We start from the raw sequence: 16,252 nt of genomic DNA on the forward strand, positions 1-16,252 counted from the left end.
ATACGGAGAGAACTAGGAAGTCAGCCAGTACGTGTAGGGATTGGCAACAAAAGAGGAAACTATATGAATGCATTCAAAGGCATACATGCAAATATCACCTCTAATGTAGATAAATGTCCCAAAGCACTTCCCAGAGGCGTAATTTAAAAAAAATAGGGAATGTAATACAGGAGGCATTTGTAACAACATCAATACCAGGGGTATTTGTACTGTGGATGTTAATTACAGTCGGTGAGGCTGTTAAGTACAGTAGGTTAGTTTGCTCTAATTAAAATATGATTCAGTTGTCCTGTAAGAAATAGCAAACCAACATAATGTTCAGTGAAAGTAATTTTTATTCCAAGTGATATCACACAAGAACATTCAGCACAAAGACATTCTCTACGCTTTTCAGTGGATTTCGTCACAGTTTACCAAAGTACTTATTTGAAGAATATGTATATGAAATAAAGTACAAAAATATACCACATCTCGGGAAATGTGGGAATTAATGACATGGTTTTAAAATGTCACAAGGTTAAAGCTTCGTTCAAGAGAAATTTCTGTAACACTTACACATTTCCTGTGAGATTCAGGGAACTATCAAAGTGCAAATCCATCAGCCCTGATTGCTGATGAAATTCACAGCAGCTTTAAGCACATTCCACAAAGCAAACAGTAAAATTTTGTACAAAATTGCATTGATTTAATTAATTCAGAACCCAGTGTCAGCAAAGAGACAGTTGTGGTCAAACACACTCCCTAGGTTCTTATAATATGTTGTTCTAGCCAGAGTCCCAAAGGACCAGAGGTATCTCTCTCTCTCCATTAGAGAGACAGTTGGTAATAGCTTGAGGGGCACCACTCCTTGACCATGGGGCAATGTGAGGAGGCAGGCCTCCATGAACTACCACAGCCAGTATACGGATTGAAATTGTGTTGTTTCTGCATCACACTCTAGCCAACTGAGCTAACCGACCCCCCTCCCCTTATAATATACATCTTTCAATACCTACAATGTAGACAATATTATTTTCAGAGACTACATGAGACAGAGAGCAAGGTGAAAACCAGTTTAAATATTTGATTTAAGTATTGCTGAAAATAGAGACATGTGTACATGTTCTTTCTGTTTGCAAGGAATAGGGCCCTGTGTATTGATATATGTAGCTTCCGGTTCACGCAAGCATGACTGACAATCTTAAATTGGTTGTCAGTGTCATTTTTAGCACACTGAGGATTATTTAGCAAATGTTGTCCAATCGCGGAATCATATCTATTGTTGGACAGTGTGTATAGAATTTCGCAAGCATGGACTGATGGGTACGGCCTGTATCTTGCCCGTTGCGAACAGCGGAAGGTACACACATTGTGTCCGTTTCAGCTGAACAAAATAAGTGACAGCCATTCGCTGGTTCATTCCTCAGGGCAATGCCTTGACCAATCAGAGTCAAGCTGCGTGGTTTAAATTTCAAACAAAGCTTGGCAGTTAATTGTCAGTCACCATTAACTGGTGCATTCTCCATGGCAACACCTCTACCAATCAGAATTCACTTGCCAACTAATCAGCACTCTTCTTCTCATATAGTATAAAATTGTTGCTTTCCCTTACACTGGTATTCTTTCAGATTGTCCTGATGATTGCAATACGAAAAGCTTCGACAACATGTCTCTATTTTCAGCAATACTCAAGTTCTGTACTACCAAACGAATGTTTGATTTAAAGTGTTTAAACCACATAGGTTCAGAGCCCAGTGGTAATAATGATAGCACCCCCCCCGCCAAGCAGGTGCCTTTATCGGGATTTGGTTTGATTTTCTAGGATAAAGAGACAGCACCAGTCACAGCTCTCTGGCTAGACTCTCTGCCAGTGCAGCTACTGGGATGCAAGCATTTAGCAGGCCTTGTCCTGTGCCAGTCTGTTCCTTAATGTGCTATAGCCACAATACACAGGTTTCTCATTCCCTGCTGCCTGGTCACTGCAGAGCCATGCTCAACACGAGGTAAATAGACAGTCAGGGTTCCACAGAAATAAACAGCCAAGGGGATACGATGAGAGGGCTGGTGGGGTTGAGGGATATGTTGAGAAGGTGGGTAGGTTGGGTTGACTTCGAAAAAGCACAGGCTTTTGGTTCTATTGACCTTTTAAACATTCTTGTGTTTTTGTGCTCACCACGTCAACTAATTGCAGTCACAGGGTGTTTGTTGGTTGCTGGGTTATATCCTGCTCAGGTCAAGAGAGAAAGAGAGAGAGACATTCCATGGAATATCATGACTTTGGAAACTGGTTGCTTCCTGTACATCATCCAGCGGAAAAAGTACTGCCAAGATGTTTGTCAAATCCGAAATGAACCAAGTAGTTAACATGAAATAATGATTTCCTTCAGACTGATTGTTGTACAGCAATTGCAGCGAAACACACACAAAACTAACTCCTCACTGTGCTCCTGGGGAGAATGTGAATTGTAAAGTTTACTGGGTTATATACTAAATGACTTACAAAGGAAGTTGTTCCATTTTAATGGGCTGCATCACCAGGAATTTGAGGTTTGCAGAACAGATTTAAAGCAGCCCCCCACCAACACCACACACATGACAGCGTGCAGGATGGAGGCTCATTGTAAATGGTTTTTAATAACTTTGCTTGCTGTACCGTTTAACACTGCATCTTCATCATATCCAACAAGTATTTGTAAAACTCTTCAGGTACGCATTGATTGCAATCTGCCATCAGCATAGACATTACTCACTGCGACATTGCTGTTGGCAACAGACTAGGCTTCTTGGACATCAGTCATTCCCCTGACAAGGGCTGTGATGCCTTTCAGTGTGGCAGGTCTTTGAATCAGAATAAGCTGACTGAGCCCGTGCTTCTTTGACATTAAATTTTTTTCCCAGTCATTTCCTTTGCACTCCAATCAGTTAATTTCCAACCAGTCCCAATATACAGAGATGGTAGTTTGGGTGATTCTGCATTAATAAAACAGATAAATACAGCACTGTGAATGACGTATTGATGATGTGAAAGGATGGTTTGGGAGACCAAGGCCTTGAAATGATGTTGTAGATTGATAGTGCAGGTGTGAACCTATTCATTTCAAACATAGAAAATCTCGAGGCCACAAGAGACCCAGGTCCCTGTAATCGACCTTTCTGCTGTCCAGGCAGGTTTAGACAATGTTGTATTTCCCTTCAAGATAACCTTGAAGAGCTACTTATCACTACAAGGACTACAGGTTTAACTACAGGAGTACCGAGACAGATCAATACCTCTGCTAGAGGTATTCTTAGGCTACTATCTGTAGCATTATTTCACAACCAGATGGGTCGCAATCCTTTGATTTGGTCATTGTATCTGTAAAATACATAATTTGAGATTTCACAGGAAGCAGAACTGTCTTTTTTAAAACAAATCATAACAACAGAGGATAATATTCATGAAAATGAGTCACAGGCCACTGGAGGTCCTGACAGGCTGTGATAAATAACATGGGCAGTGAACCATCAGATCAGGTTTCTGATCTTCAACATGTATTTATTATAAGTTAGAAATTGCAATGTCTGCACACTGGGGCAGTGCAGAGACCCTCTGTGCTGGGAATTGCCATATGCACATTAGGATACTGGGTTTCTTTGTCAGGTGATTAACAGGAAACAGGGTGCAGTGGCTCACAGGGAAATTCTATCTAAAACACATTATAGGCACATGGAAAATATTATCATATTTAGCAGTGCCATGTGTCTAACATCATTAGGTCAGAAGTCCTTGCTCATGGCCTGTCTGTCACACACAGACTGTGAACTTACATCTTTTTGAACAAGTCAGTCTGTTATTCAGCCCATCAACACTATTCCAGATTTTGGGCTAAGTCGTATTGCTGTTGAATGTGATCTTCGCATAAGGTTGGATTTGACGAACTCAAATTCCTTCTCCAGAACTGAAGCTTTCACTCTTCAGTAGCCACTCGAGCACTTCAACCAAAGGGCCAGTCCTCATGTTTAAGTCATTCAACCAGCAAGCTATTCAACTGCGGGGGGATGATGCCTGATACTGTCCTCCCAGTACAACGCTAACACAGAGATTGAGGGAAGATGGTTGGTGTGGCAGCAAACTCTACCATACCAAACAAACCCATAATAATCCAGCCTTCCTGAAAAATTGAAAGCTCACAGAGCTGATCTCTATTTGATCGTATTCAGTGTCGATGATCTGATTGAAATCAACAAGCTCTGAAATCAGGTGAAATCTCCGACTGAAACTTTTTAAAAAAATAGACTTTCTTTCAGTTGATGCGGATCACCACCAGGTTCTGACTCCAGCCAGGATGGGATGTGCAGGGCAGCACCAGCAGCCCCTGTATGGCCTCACGCGAAGTCCTGTACTCCTCTGTGAATCTTAACAGGCAACTTGACTGTGGGGGGTGGCGGGGGGGAGAAAGGTATCACATCCCTGACCAATTCAAAGACGCCCCTCCCATTCCCAGCAGATCACCAGAATCTCTATTGACCCCTTCTTCATTAAAAAATCCCACTCCTGTATTGAAGCCAAGGGTTCATTGGCAGTGGGTCCGACTCATTCTCCCAAATTCCCTTTGGATTGCACATTTTCAAATGTCTCCCTGTTGATTAATAAACAGCGAGTTTAAAGCCCGTTGCAGGACTTGATTGCGGCCACAAAAATAAACATTAGGTTTGAATTCCTGCGGCTATTCAGAAAGAGAGAGAGAGGCACACACACAGAGGGAGATGTAGAGAAAGAGGGAGTTAGAGAGAAAGTGAGAGGGAATAGGAAAAAGAGATGTAGAGGAGAGGGAGGGAGGTGAGGAGAGGGAGGGAGGGAGGTGAGGAGAGGGAGTGAGGGAGGTGAGGAGAAGGAGGGAGGGATGGAGGTGAGGAGAGGGAGAGAGGTGAGAAGAGGGAGGGAAGGAGAGAGGTGAGGTGAGGAGAGGGAGGGAGAGAGGCGAGGAGAGGAAGGGAGGCGAGGGGAGGAAGGGAGGCAAGGGGAGGAAGGGAGGCGAAGAGAGGGAGGTGAGGAGAGGGAGGGGAGGGAGGTGAGGGGACGGAGGTGATGGGGGGAGGTGAGGTGAGGGGAGGGGGGGAGGTGAGGGGAGGGGAGGGAGGTGAGGGGAGGGGAGGGAGGTGAAGGGAGGGAGGTGAGGTGAGGTGAGGAAGGAGAGGGAGGATGGTGAGGAAGGAGAGGGAGGATGGTGAGGAAGGAGAGGAAGGATGGTGAGGAAGGAGAGGAAGGATGGTGAGGAAGGAGAGGGAGGATGGTGAGGAAGGAGAGGGAGGATGGTGAGGAAGGAGAGGGAGGGAGGAAGAAGAGGGAGGGAGGAAGAAGAGGGAGGGAGGGAGGAAGAAGAGGGAGGGAGGGAGGAAGAAGAGGGAGGGAGGGAGGAAGAAGAGGGAGGGAGTGAGGAAGAAGAGGGAGGGAGTGAGGAAGAAGAGGGAGGGAGGGAGGAAGAAGAGGGAGAAGAGGGAGGGAGGGAGGAAGGAGAGGGAGGGCATTGAGGGAGGGGGTTGAGGGAGGGAGTGGATGGGGGGAAGGGGGAGCGGGAGGGGGGGGAAGGGGGAGCAGGGGGGAGGAAGGGGGAGCGGGGGGCGTAGAGGGAGCGGGAGGGGGGGAAGGGGGAGCGGGAGCAAGGGGGAGCGGGAAGGGGGGCAAGGGGGAGCGGGAGGGGGGGAAGGGGGAGCGGGTGGGGGGGGCAAGGGGGAGTGGGAGGGGGGGCAAGGGGAGCGGGAAGGGGGGCAAGGGGGAGCGGGAGGGGGGGAAGGGGGAGCGGGTGGGGGGGGCAAGGGGGAGCGGGAGGGGGGGCAAGGGGGAGCGGGAGGGGGGGCAAGGGGAGCGGGAGGAACGGGGAGCGGGTGGGGGGCAAGGGGGAGCGTGGGGGGAAGAGGGAGCGGGTGGGGGGGAGCGGGAGGGGGGGCAAGGGGGAGTGGGGGGGGCAAGGGGGAGCAGGAGGGGTGACGCGGGAGGGGGGAAGGGGGAGCGGGGGGGGGGGGAGTGGGGGGAAGGGGAAGGGGGGAAGCGGGAGGGGAGGGAAGGGGGAGCGGGAGGGGGGGAAGGGGAAAAGGAGCGGGAGGGGGGGAAGGGGGAGCGGGAGGGGGGGGAAGGGGAAGGGGGAGTGGGGGGAAGGGGAAGGGGGAGCGGGAGGGGGAAGCAGGAGGGGAGGGAAGGGGGAGCAGGAGGGGAGGGAAGGGGGAGCAGGAAGGGGGGAAGGGGGAGCAGGAGGGGGGAAGGGGGAGCGGGAGGGGGGAAGGGGAAGGGGGAGTGGGGGGAAGGGGAAGGGGGGAAGCGGGAGGGGAGGGAAGGGGGAGTGGGAGGGGGGAAGGGGAACAGGAGCGGGAGGGGGGGAAGGGGGAGCGGGAGGGGGAGTAAGGGGGAGTGGGAGCGGGGGAAGGGGTAAGCAGGGGGGGAAGGGGGAAGCGGGAGGGGGGAAGGGGGAAGCGGGAGGGGGGAAGGGGGAAGCGGGAGGGGGGAAGGGGGAAGCGGGAGGGGGGGAAGGGGAAGCGGGAGTGGGGAAGGGGAAGCGGGAGGGGGGGAAGGGGGAGCGGGAGGGGGGAAGGGGGAGCGGGAGGGGGTGAAGGGGGAGCGGGAGGGGGGAAGGGGGGTGGGAGCGGGAGGGGGGAAGTGGGAGGGAAGGGGAAAGGGGGAGGGGAAGGACGGGATGGGGAGGGGCAGAGGGGGAGGGGAAGAGTGGGATGGGTAGGGGGGAGAAAAGGGGAGGGGAGGGGGGAGAAAAGGGGAGGGGAGGGGGAAGACAAGGGGAGGGGAGGGGGAAGACAAGGGGAGGGGAGGGGGTGAAATGGGGAGGGGATGGGGGAGAAATGGGGAGGGGATGGGGGAGAAATGGGGAGGGGAGGGGGAGAAATGGGGAGGGGAGGGGGAAGAAATGGGGAGGGGAGGGGAGGGGGAAGAAATGGGGAGGGGAGGGGAGAGAAATGGGGAGGGAGGGGAGGGGGGAGAAATGGGGAGGGGAGGGGGAGAAGGGGAGGGGTGGGATGGGGGAGGGGAGGGGGAGAGGGGAGAGGGGAGGTGAATCCCCATTCCTGGCCAGTCCGCAGCAGACACACGGACAGCGGTTCCTGTTGCTTGATGAAGCCCCCGGGCTCCGGCTCCATCCCCCCCGGACTCTCAGTCTCTCTCCAGCCACAGCCTCTCTTCTCTTCTCTTCCTGCGGGAGGTTCCCAGCCTGAACCATGGACTCTGTTTTTCTGCTCACTCTCTCTGACCTGCTGAGTCTTTGCATTCTCTGGATTTATTCCCGCTTCCCATTTGGCTGAATCCCCCGGGAGCGGGATTTGTGCAAACCCCGGTCCGCAGCTCCGGATCCTGACTTTGGCTCTGACACTTGTCCATCTGATCCGGATCAGTCTCTGAACTCCGGAATTGAGGAACTGGCTCCCGGAGCCGCCGCTCCGCCTCTCCCCGGGCTTTCAGACCCCGTTCCCGGCTGCGAGTGCTGCAGTCTCACAGGATACTGTCCCCCGGCGGGGAAGCCGCCTCTCGCTCCCGCCGCTCCCTCCGCACCTTCCAGCAGCCCAAAGCGGCCGAGATGAGGATCAGGCTGAAGCCCAGCACTGCCAGTGACACCAATTTAGCGGCATCCATCCGCCTCTCCCTGACCGAGAAGGTGATGCTGGTCACCGCAATCCCCACCACCAGCGACACCAGGCCGAATGGGAAGATGCAGCGATACCAGGAGCGCTCTGTCCCTCCGGTGGTCACTGCCAGCCGCTCCAGCACCGACACCGGCTCCATCGCCTTCAGCCCCGAGTTCTGGTGCTGGCGCCACGGCATGGGGTTTGACTTACAGCCCATCATTGTCACGGTTCATTCACATACACAGAGCAACAGGATTGCAAGAGCCACAGCTTCTGATCAACTCACACTCGGGCTGCTCACATCCCCCTCTGTATAATAACTAGCAGCTACATAGATTGATGTCATCTCGATAGGTGTGGTCAGAGCCTGCGTGAATGTCTGGATCCATCTGCATGTGTGTGTGTGTTTGTGTTTGTGGCTGTATCTGTGTGCAGGTCTGCGTGCCTTATGTGTTTGTGTATATTTTCTGTGTATCTGTACCCCCGGTCTGTGTGTTTGCATGTGTAACTCTACCTGTGTGACTATGTGACTGTCTGTATGTGTGTGTGTGTTCCTCTCCATATGTGTGAAAGTCTGTATTCTGTAAGTGGATCATGCATTCTCTGTGATCTGGTGAGCACCCATACTGCTTAATATCTAGCTGAATGATAGCATGCCTCGAGGATTGAGAGAATTTGTTTCTGCCCTGGATACCATGGCCATTCATGTCTTGTATCCTGGACAACAGACAGAAAAGCACTCAAAGGTGATGAATACAATTGCCAAGTTACAAACTGGTGTCTTTTACATGAAATTAAGAACAGAATGCAGTCTCCTAATGAAACATATTCATTTCCTTGCAACATCAAAAAAAGCAACTTTCCACACTTAACTCACTCTGTATTGTATTAACTGGTGTTAACCATACATAGCAAGATCTCGCTACCTCACTCAGACTGTTCTATACTTAGATGGTGAGACAAAGGTAGACTTCTGATTCATTTCTCAACTCCCTCAAGAATTGGCTTGCCAAGCTGTCAAAAATACTGACTATTACAATGTGGAAGCTATTTCACAAACACAAGAAATAGGAGCAGAAGTAGACCATGTGACCCATCGAGCCTGCTCCGCCATTCAATACGATCATGGTTGATCTTGGGCTTCAATTCCACTTTCCTGCCCATTCCCCAGATCCCTTGATTCCCTGAGAGACCAAAAATCTATCTATCCCAGCCTTAAATGTATTGGAAAGAAAACGCTATATGCCAAACGAGAAATATTAATTCATCAGTTGGAAAGCTGGACACACAGGGGCCCTTCTCCAGCCAAAAAAGACAGTACTTAGAGCAGGAGTGAGACCCGAAGACCTGTGTGTTTCCACTGTAACCAGGCAGGTCATCTTCAAGCTGACTGTTGGAAATTGCTGGGAAAACCTGTGGGATTAAACAGGGCACACCAGAGCAGTGCAGGAGAAGGGGCCCTGATGGAAAGCACAGCAGAGCAGACTCTGGCTTTAACTGCAGCTGTGAGTGTGGGAAAATTTAGCAAAATCCCTGAAGGTTACCAAAATTTTGAATCCCAAGGAAAAGTAATCCCATACCCCTCGAGTGGGGTGAGCAAGCCTATCATCATACACAGGGATACAGGGGCCACCAAATCCATTCTGCTGGGAAAAGGCATGACCTTTCCCCCAGAGAGTGCAGTGAATGCAAGGGTGTTAGTGAATGGTATCGGAGGGTGGGGTATGCCCATACCTTTATATCGGGTGCACCTGGAGTGCAACCTAGTTTCAGGACTGGTAACTGGGGGATTATCTCTAGTTAACCTGTGGATGAGGTCAATCTGCACCTGGGTAATGATCAGGCGGGGGTGAGGGTGGTAGCTTCCCCAATGGTGGTAAAGAGACCGAAAGAAGGCAGGCCGGGCAGGGGCAGAACATTGTGCGTGTAAGGTCTGGTAGGCTAAACTGCATTTATTTTAATGCAAGAAGTCTTACAGGTAAGGCAGATGAACTCAGAGCATGGATTGGTACATGGGATTGTGATATTATTGCTATTACGGAAACGTGTTTGAGGGATGGGCAGGACTGACAGCTCAATGTTCCGGGGTACCGATCCTTCTGGCGTGACAGAGGTGAAGGTCAGAGAGGAGGGGGAGTTGCACTATTGATTGGGGAGGACATCACGACAGTACTTAGAGAGGATATCCCGGGGGGGAATGTCCAGCGAGGCCATATGGGTAGAACTTAGAAATAAGAAAGGGGTGATCACTTTGATGGGATTATACTATAGGCCCCCCAATAGTCAGAGGGAAGTGGAGGAGCATATATGTAGGGAAATCACAAATAGGTGTAGGAATTATAGGGTTGTAATAGTAGGCAACTCCTATGCAGTCATATTCAGCTGGCCTCAGACACCGGAAACATCAGAGGAATGTATGATGGCATGAAGAGAGCTCTTGGGCCAACCATCAAGAAGATCACCCCCCTCAAATCTAAATCGGGGGACATAATCACTGACCAACGCAAACAGATGGACCGCTGGGTTGAGCACTACCTAGAACTGTACTCCAGGGAGAATGCTGTCACTGAGACTGCCCTCAATGCAGCCCAGCCTCTACCAGTCATGGATGAGCTGGACATACAGCCAACCAAATCGGAACTCAGTGATGCCATTGATTCCCTAGCCAGCGGAAAAGCCCCTGGGAAGGACAGCATTACCCCTGAAATAATCAAGAGTGCCAAGCCTGCTATACTCTCAGCACTACATGAACTGCTATGCCTGTGCTGGGACGAGGGAGCAGTACCCCAGGACATGCGCGATGCCAACATCATCACCCTCTATAAAAACAAAGGTGACCGCGGTGACTGCAACAACTACCGTGGAATCTCCCTGCTCAGCATAGTGGGGAAAGTCTTTGCTCGAGTCGCTCTGAACAGGCTCCAGAAGCTGGCCGAGCGCGTCTACCCTGAGGCACAGTGTGGCTTTCGTGCAGAGAGATCGACTATTGACATGCTGTTCTCCCTTCGTCAGATACAGGAGAAATGCCGTGAACAACAGATGCCCCTCTACATTGCTTTCATTGATCTCACCAAAGCCTTTGACCTCGTCAGCAGACGTGGTCTCTTCAGACTACTAGAAAAGATCGGATGTCCACCAAAGCTACTAAGTATCATCACCTCATTCCATGACAATATGAAAGGCACAATTCAACATGGTGGCTCCTCATCAGAGCCCTTTCCTATCCTGAGTGGTGTGAAACAGGGCTGTGTTCTCACACCCACACTTTTTGGGATTTTCTTCTCCCTGCTGCTTTCACATGCGTTCAAATCCTCTGAAGAAGGAATTTTCCTCCACACAAGATCAGGGGGCAGGTTGTTCAACCTTGCCCGTCTAAGAGCGAAGTCCAAAGTACGGAAAGTCCTCATCAGAGAACTCCTCTTTGCTGACGATGCTGCTTTAACATCTCACACTGAAGAATGCCTGCAGAGTCTCATCGACAGGTTTGCGTCTGCCTGCAATGAATTTGGCCTAACCATCAGCCTCAAGAAAACGAACATCATGGGGCAGGATGTCAGAAATGCTCCATCCATCAATATTGGCGACCACGCTCTGGAAGTGGTTCAAGAGTTCACCTACCTAGGCTCAACTATCACCAGTAACCTGTCTCTAGATGCAGAAATCAACAAGCGCATGGGTAAGGCTTCCACTGCTATGTTCAGACTGGCCAAGAGAGTGTGGGAAAATGGCGCACTGACACGGAACACAAAAGTCCGAGTGTATCAGGCCTGTGTCCTCAGTACCTTGCTCTATGGCAGCGAGGCCTGGACAACGTATGTCAGCCAAGAGCGACGTCTCAATTCATTCCATCTTCGCTGCCTTCGGAGAATACTTGGCATCAGGTGGCAGGACTATATCTCCAACACAGAAGTCCTTGAAGCGGCCAACACCCCCAGCTTATACACACTACTGGGTCAGCGGCGCTTGAGATGGCTTGGCCATGTGAGCCGCATGGAAGATGGCAGGATCCCCAAAGACACATTGTACAGCGAGCTCGCCACTGGTATCAGACCCACCGGCCGTCCATGTCTCCGTTATAAAGACGTCTGCAAACGCGACATGACATCGTGTGACATTGATCACAAGTCGTGGGAGTCAGTTGCCAGCATTCGCCAGAGCTGGCGGGCAGCCATAAAGACAGGGCTAAATTGTGGCGAGTCGAAGAGACTTAGTAGTTGGCAGGAAAAAAGACAGAAGCGCAAGGGGAGAGCCAACTGTGCAACAGCCCCAACAAACAAATTTCTCTGCAGCACCTGTGGAAGAGCCTGTCACTCCAGAATTGGCCTTTATAGCCACTCCAGGCGCTGCTTCACAAACCACTGACCACCTCCAGGCGCGTATCCATTGTCTCTCGAGATAAGGAGGCCCAAAAGAATAGTAGGTGATTTTACCTTCCCTAATATTGACTGGGACTGCCTTAGTGCTAAGGGATCAGATGGGGAAGAATTTGTTAAGTGTGTCCAGGATAGTTTTCTGAAGCAGTATGTGGATGGCCCTACTAGAGAAGGGGCTACACTCGACCTCCTCTTAGGAAATGAGGATGGGCAGGTGGTTGATGTGTCAGTGGGGGAACACCTTGGGACCAGTGACCATAACTTTATTAGCTTCAAGATAGTTATGGAAAAAGATAGGACTGGTCCTCAGGTTGAAGCTCTAAATTGGGGGAAGGCTAATTTCGATGGCATCAGACAGGAACTCACAAACGTTGAATGTGGTAATCTATGTGTGGAGCCACGGGAAATGGGCGAGGTCTTAAATGAATATTTCTTGTCCGTATTTACCGTGGAGAAGGTCATGGAAGCTAGTGAGTTGAAGGGAGGGAACACCGATATCTTGCAGCATATCAACATTACAAAGGTGTTGGAGGTATTGAAGCACATTAAGGTGGATAAATCCCCAGGGCCTGACCAGTTGTATCCTAGGATGCTATGGGAAGCCAGGGAGGAGATTGCTGGGGCCCTGGCAGAGATTTTTGTATCATCGTTAGCCACGGGTGAGGTACCGGAAGACTGGAGGATAGCTAATGTTGTGCCTATATTTAAGAAGAGCAGCAAGGATAAGCCAGGGAACTACAGGCCGGTGAGCCTTACATCAGTGGTGGGAAAGTTATTGGAAGGGATTCTGAGAGACAGGATTTATATGCATCTGGAAAGGCAAGGTCTGATTAGGGATAGTCAGCATGGCTTTGTGCGTGGGAAATCATGTCTCATGAATTTGATTGAGGTTTTCGAGGAGGTGACCAAGAGGATTAACGAGGGCAGGGCGATGGATGTTGTCTACATGGACTTTAGCAAGGCCTTTGACAAGGTCCCGCATGGTAGGCTGGTCCAGAAGGTTCGAACACAGGGGATCCAGGGTGAGCTAGCAAATTGGATACAAAACTGGCTTGGTGACAGGAGACAGAGGGTGGTAGTGGAGGGTTGTTTTTCAGATTGGAGGACGGTGACCAGTGGTGTGCCACAGGGATTGGTACTGGGCCCTCTGTTGTTTGTCATATATATTAATGACTTGGATGTGAATGTAGGGGGCATGATTAGTAAGTTTGCAGATGACACCAAAATTGGTGGTATAGTGGGCAGTGAAGAAGGTTGTCTAAGGTTACAACAGGATATAGATCAACTGGGAAAGTGGACAAAGGAGTGGCAAATGGAATTTAATGCAGACAAGTGCGAAGTGATGCATTTTGGGAAGTTAAACCAGGACAGCACATATACAGTGAATGGCAGGGCCCTGGGGAGTGTTGTTGAGCAGAGAGACCTTGGGGTGCAAGTACATAGTTCCCTGAAAGTGGCAACACAGGTAGACAGGGTGGTGAAGAAGGCATATGGCATGCTTGCCTTCATCGGCCGAGGCATTGAGTACAAGAGTTGGGACATCATGTTACAGTTGTACATAACGTTGGTTAGGCCGCATTTGGAGTAATGTGTGCAGTTCTGGTTGCCACACTACAGGAAAGATGTGATTAAGCTAGAGAGGGTGCAGAAAAGATTCACAAGGATGTTGCCTGGTTTGGAGAGCTTGAGTTATAAAGAGAGATTGGATAGGCTCGGTCTGTTTTATCTGGAGCGAAGGAGGCTGAGAGGGGACATGATAGAGGTTAGGGACCAAGGGGGAAATTTGTGGGTGGAGCCAGAGGACATTGGTAGGGTGTTCAACGAATACTTCACATCTGTCTTCACCCAAGAGAATGAGGATGTAGATATGGAACTTAGAGAGAGAGACTGTGAGGTTCTTAAGCAAATTTTCAGAGGTATTGGAGGTTTTGGAAGGCTTAAAAGTGGACAAATCTCCAGGTCCGGACGATTTGTGTCCCAGGATGCTGTGGGAGGCAAGGGTGGAGATTGCAGGGGCTCTGACCCAAATTTTTAATTCCTCTCTGGCCACGGGGGAGGTGCCAGAGGACTGGAGACCAGCTAATGTGGTTCCACTATTTAAGAAAGGTTGTAGAGATAAGCCAGGGAACTACAGACCAGTGAGTCTCACGTCAGTGGTAGGGAAACTATTGGAGAAAATTCTGAAGGATAGAATCTATCTCCACTTGGAGAGGCAAAATTTGATTAGGAAAGTCAGCATGGCTTTGTTAGAGGGAGGTCATGCCTAACAAATTTGATTGAATTTTTTGAGCATGTGACCAGGTGTGTACATGAGGGTAGTGCAGTTGATGTAGTTTACATGGGTTTCAGAAAAGCCTTTGACAAGGTCCCACATGGGAGACTTATCAAGAAAGCAAATGCACATGGGATACAAGGTAACTTGATAAGGTGGATTCAAAATTGGCTTAGCTGCAGGAGACAGAGAGTGATGACAGACGGCTGTTTTAGTGACTGGAAGCCAGTGTCCAGTGGCATACCACAGGGATCTGTGCTGGGTCCCCTATTGTTTGTCATTTATATAAACGACATAGATGACTATGTGGGGGGTAGGATCAGTAAGTTCGTGGATGACACAAAGATTGGCCGAGTGATTAACAGTGAGGTGGAGTGTCTTGAGTTACAGGAAGATATAGACGGGATGGTCAAATGGGCAGAAAAGTGGCAGATGGAATTTAACGCTGAAAAGTGTGAGGTGATACACTTTGGAAGGAGTAATGCGACACGGAAGTATTCAATGAATGGCCTGACACTGGGAAGTTGCGAGGAACTTGGCGTGTTTGTCCATAGATCTCTGAAGGCAGAAGGGCAGGTTAATAGGGTGGTGAAAAAGGCATATGGGACACTTGCCTTTATCAATTGAAGCATAGATTACAAAAGCAGGGAGGTCATGTTGGAGTTGTACAGAACTTTGGTAAGGCCACAGCTGGAGTACTGTGTGCAATTCTGGTCACCACATTATAGGAAGGATGTGATTGCATTGGAGGGGGTGCAGAGGCGATTCACCAGGATGTTGCCTGGGATGGAACATTTAAGCTATGAAGAGAGGTTGGATAGGCTTGGGTTGTTTTCGCTGGAGCAGGGAAGACTGAGGGGTGACCTGATCGAGGTGTACAAGATTATGAGGGGCATGGACAGGGTGGATAGGGAGCAGCTGTTCCCCTTAGTTGAAGGGTCAGTTACGAGGGGTCACAAGTTTAAGGTGAGGGGTGGGAGGTTTAAGGGGGATTTGAGGAAGAACTTTTTTACCCAGAGGGTGGTGATGGTCTGGAATGCCTTGCCTGGGAGGGTGGTAGAGGCGGGCTGCCTCACATCCTTTAAAAAGTACCTGGATGAGCACTTGGCACGTCATTGCATTCAAGGCTATAGGCCAAGTGCTGGCAAATGGGATTAGGTAGACAGGTCCGGTGTCTTTAATGCATCGGTGCAGACTCGATGGGCCGAAGGGCCTCTTCTGCACTGTATTATTCTGTGATTCTGAGAGGTATATAAAATTATGAGAGGCATAGATAGGGTAGATAGCCAGAGTCTGTTTCCCATGGTCGGGGTGGCTAAAACTAGAGGGCATAGATTTAAGGTGAGAGGGAGGAGGTTTAAAGGGGATCAGAGGGGTAAATTTTTCACACAAAGAATAGTGCGTATCTGGAATGAGCTGCCTGAGGAGGTGGTGGAGGCAGAAACAGTAGCGACATTTAAGAGGCATCTGGACAGGTACTTGAATGAGCAAGGCATAGAGGGATATGGAATTAATAGAGGCAGGTGGGATTAGTATAGATAGGCATGATGGTCGGCATGGATGCGGTGGGCCGAAGGGCCTGTCTCTATGCTGTACGACTCTATGACTCTATAAGTCAGGGAGACAGAGCAGTTGCAGGAGGAGAACTGGCACTGTAGACGGATGACCCTACTGTCTGGTTATCTGAAACCTCCTTTGGGGAGTTAGAGGACCCAAAGGAACGCTGAGATAAATCTTCCCTAGTTGAGGCGGCACAGTGGCACAGTGGTTAGCACTGCAGCCTCACAGCTGCAGGGACCCGGGTTCGATTCTGGGTACTGCCTGTGTGGAGTTTGCAAGTTCTCCCTGTGTCTGCGTGGGTTTTCTCCGGGTGCTCCGGTTTCCTCCCACAAGCCAAAAGACTTGCAGGTTGGTAGGTAAATTGGCCATTATAAATTGTCACTAGTATAGGTAGGTGGTAGGGAAATATAGGGACAGGTGGGGATGTTTGGTAGGAATATAGGATTAGTATAAATGGGTGGTT

The 16,252-nt window shown here is 49.9% G+C and overlaps 2 protein-coding genes across 2 annotated transcripts in view; both read right to left on the reverse strand.

The window, feature by feature from the left end:
- The window catches only part of ccnf (cyclin F), a 134,328-nt gene that overhangs the window by 102,275 nt on the left and 15,801 nt on the right, over positions 1 to 16,252 (reverse strand). The gene's annotated exons all lie outside the window — the stretch shown is intronic.
- Positions 7,451 to 7,804, reverse strand: LOC137383630 (transmembrane protein 100). Its single transcript, XM_068056785.1, has one exon. It carries the CDS (start codon positions 7,802 to 7,804, stop codon positions 7,451 to 7,453), a length of 354 nt encoding a protein of 117 aa, XP_067912886.1.

Source organism: Heterodontus francisci, chromosome 24 (assembly GCF_036365525.1).
Source record: "Heterodontus francisci isolate sHetFra1 chromosome 24, sHetFra1.hap1, whole genome shotgun sequence".
Classification (NCBI taxonomy): Eukaryota; Metazoa; Chordata; class Chondrichthyes; order Heterodontiformes; family Heterodontidae; genus Heterodontus; species Heterodontus francisci.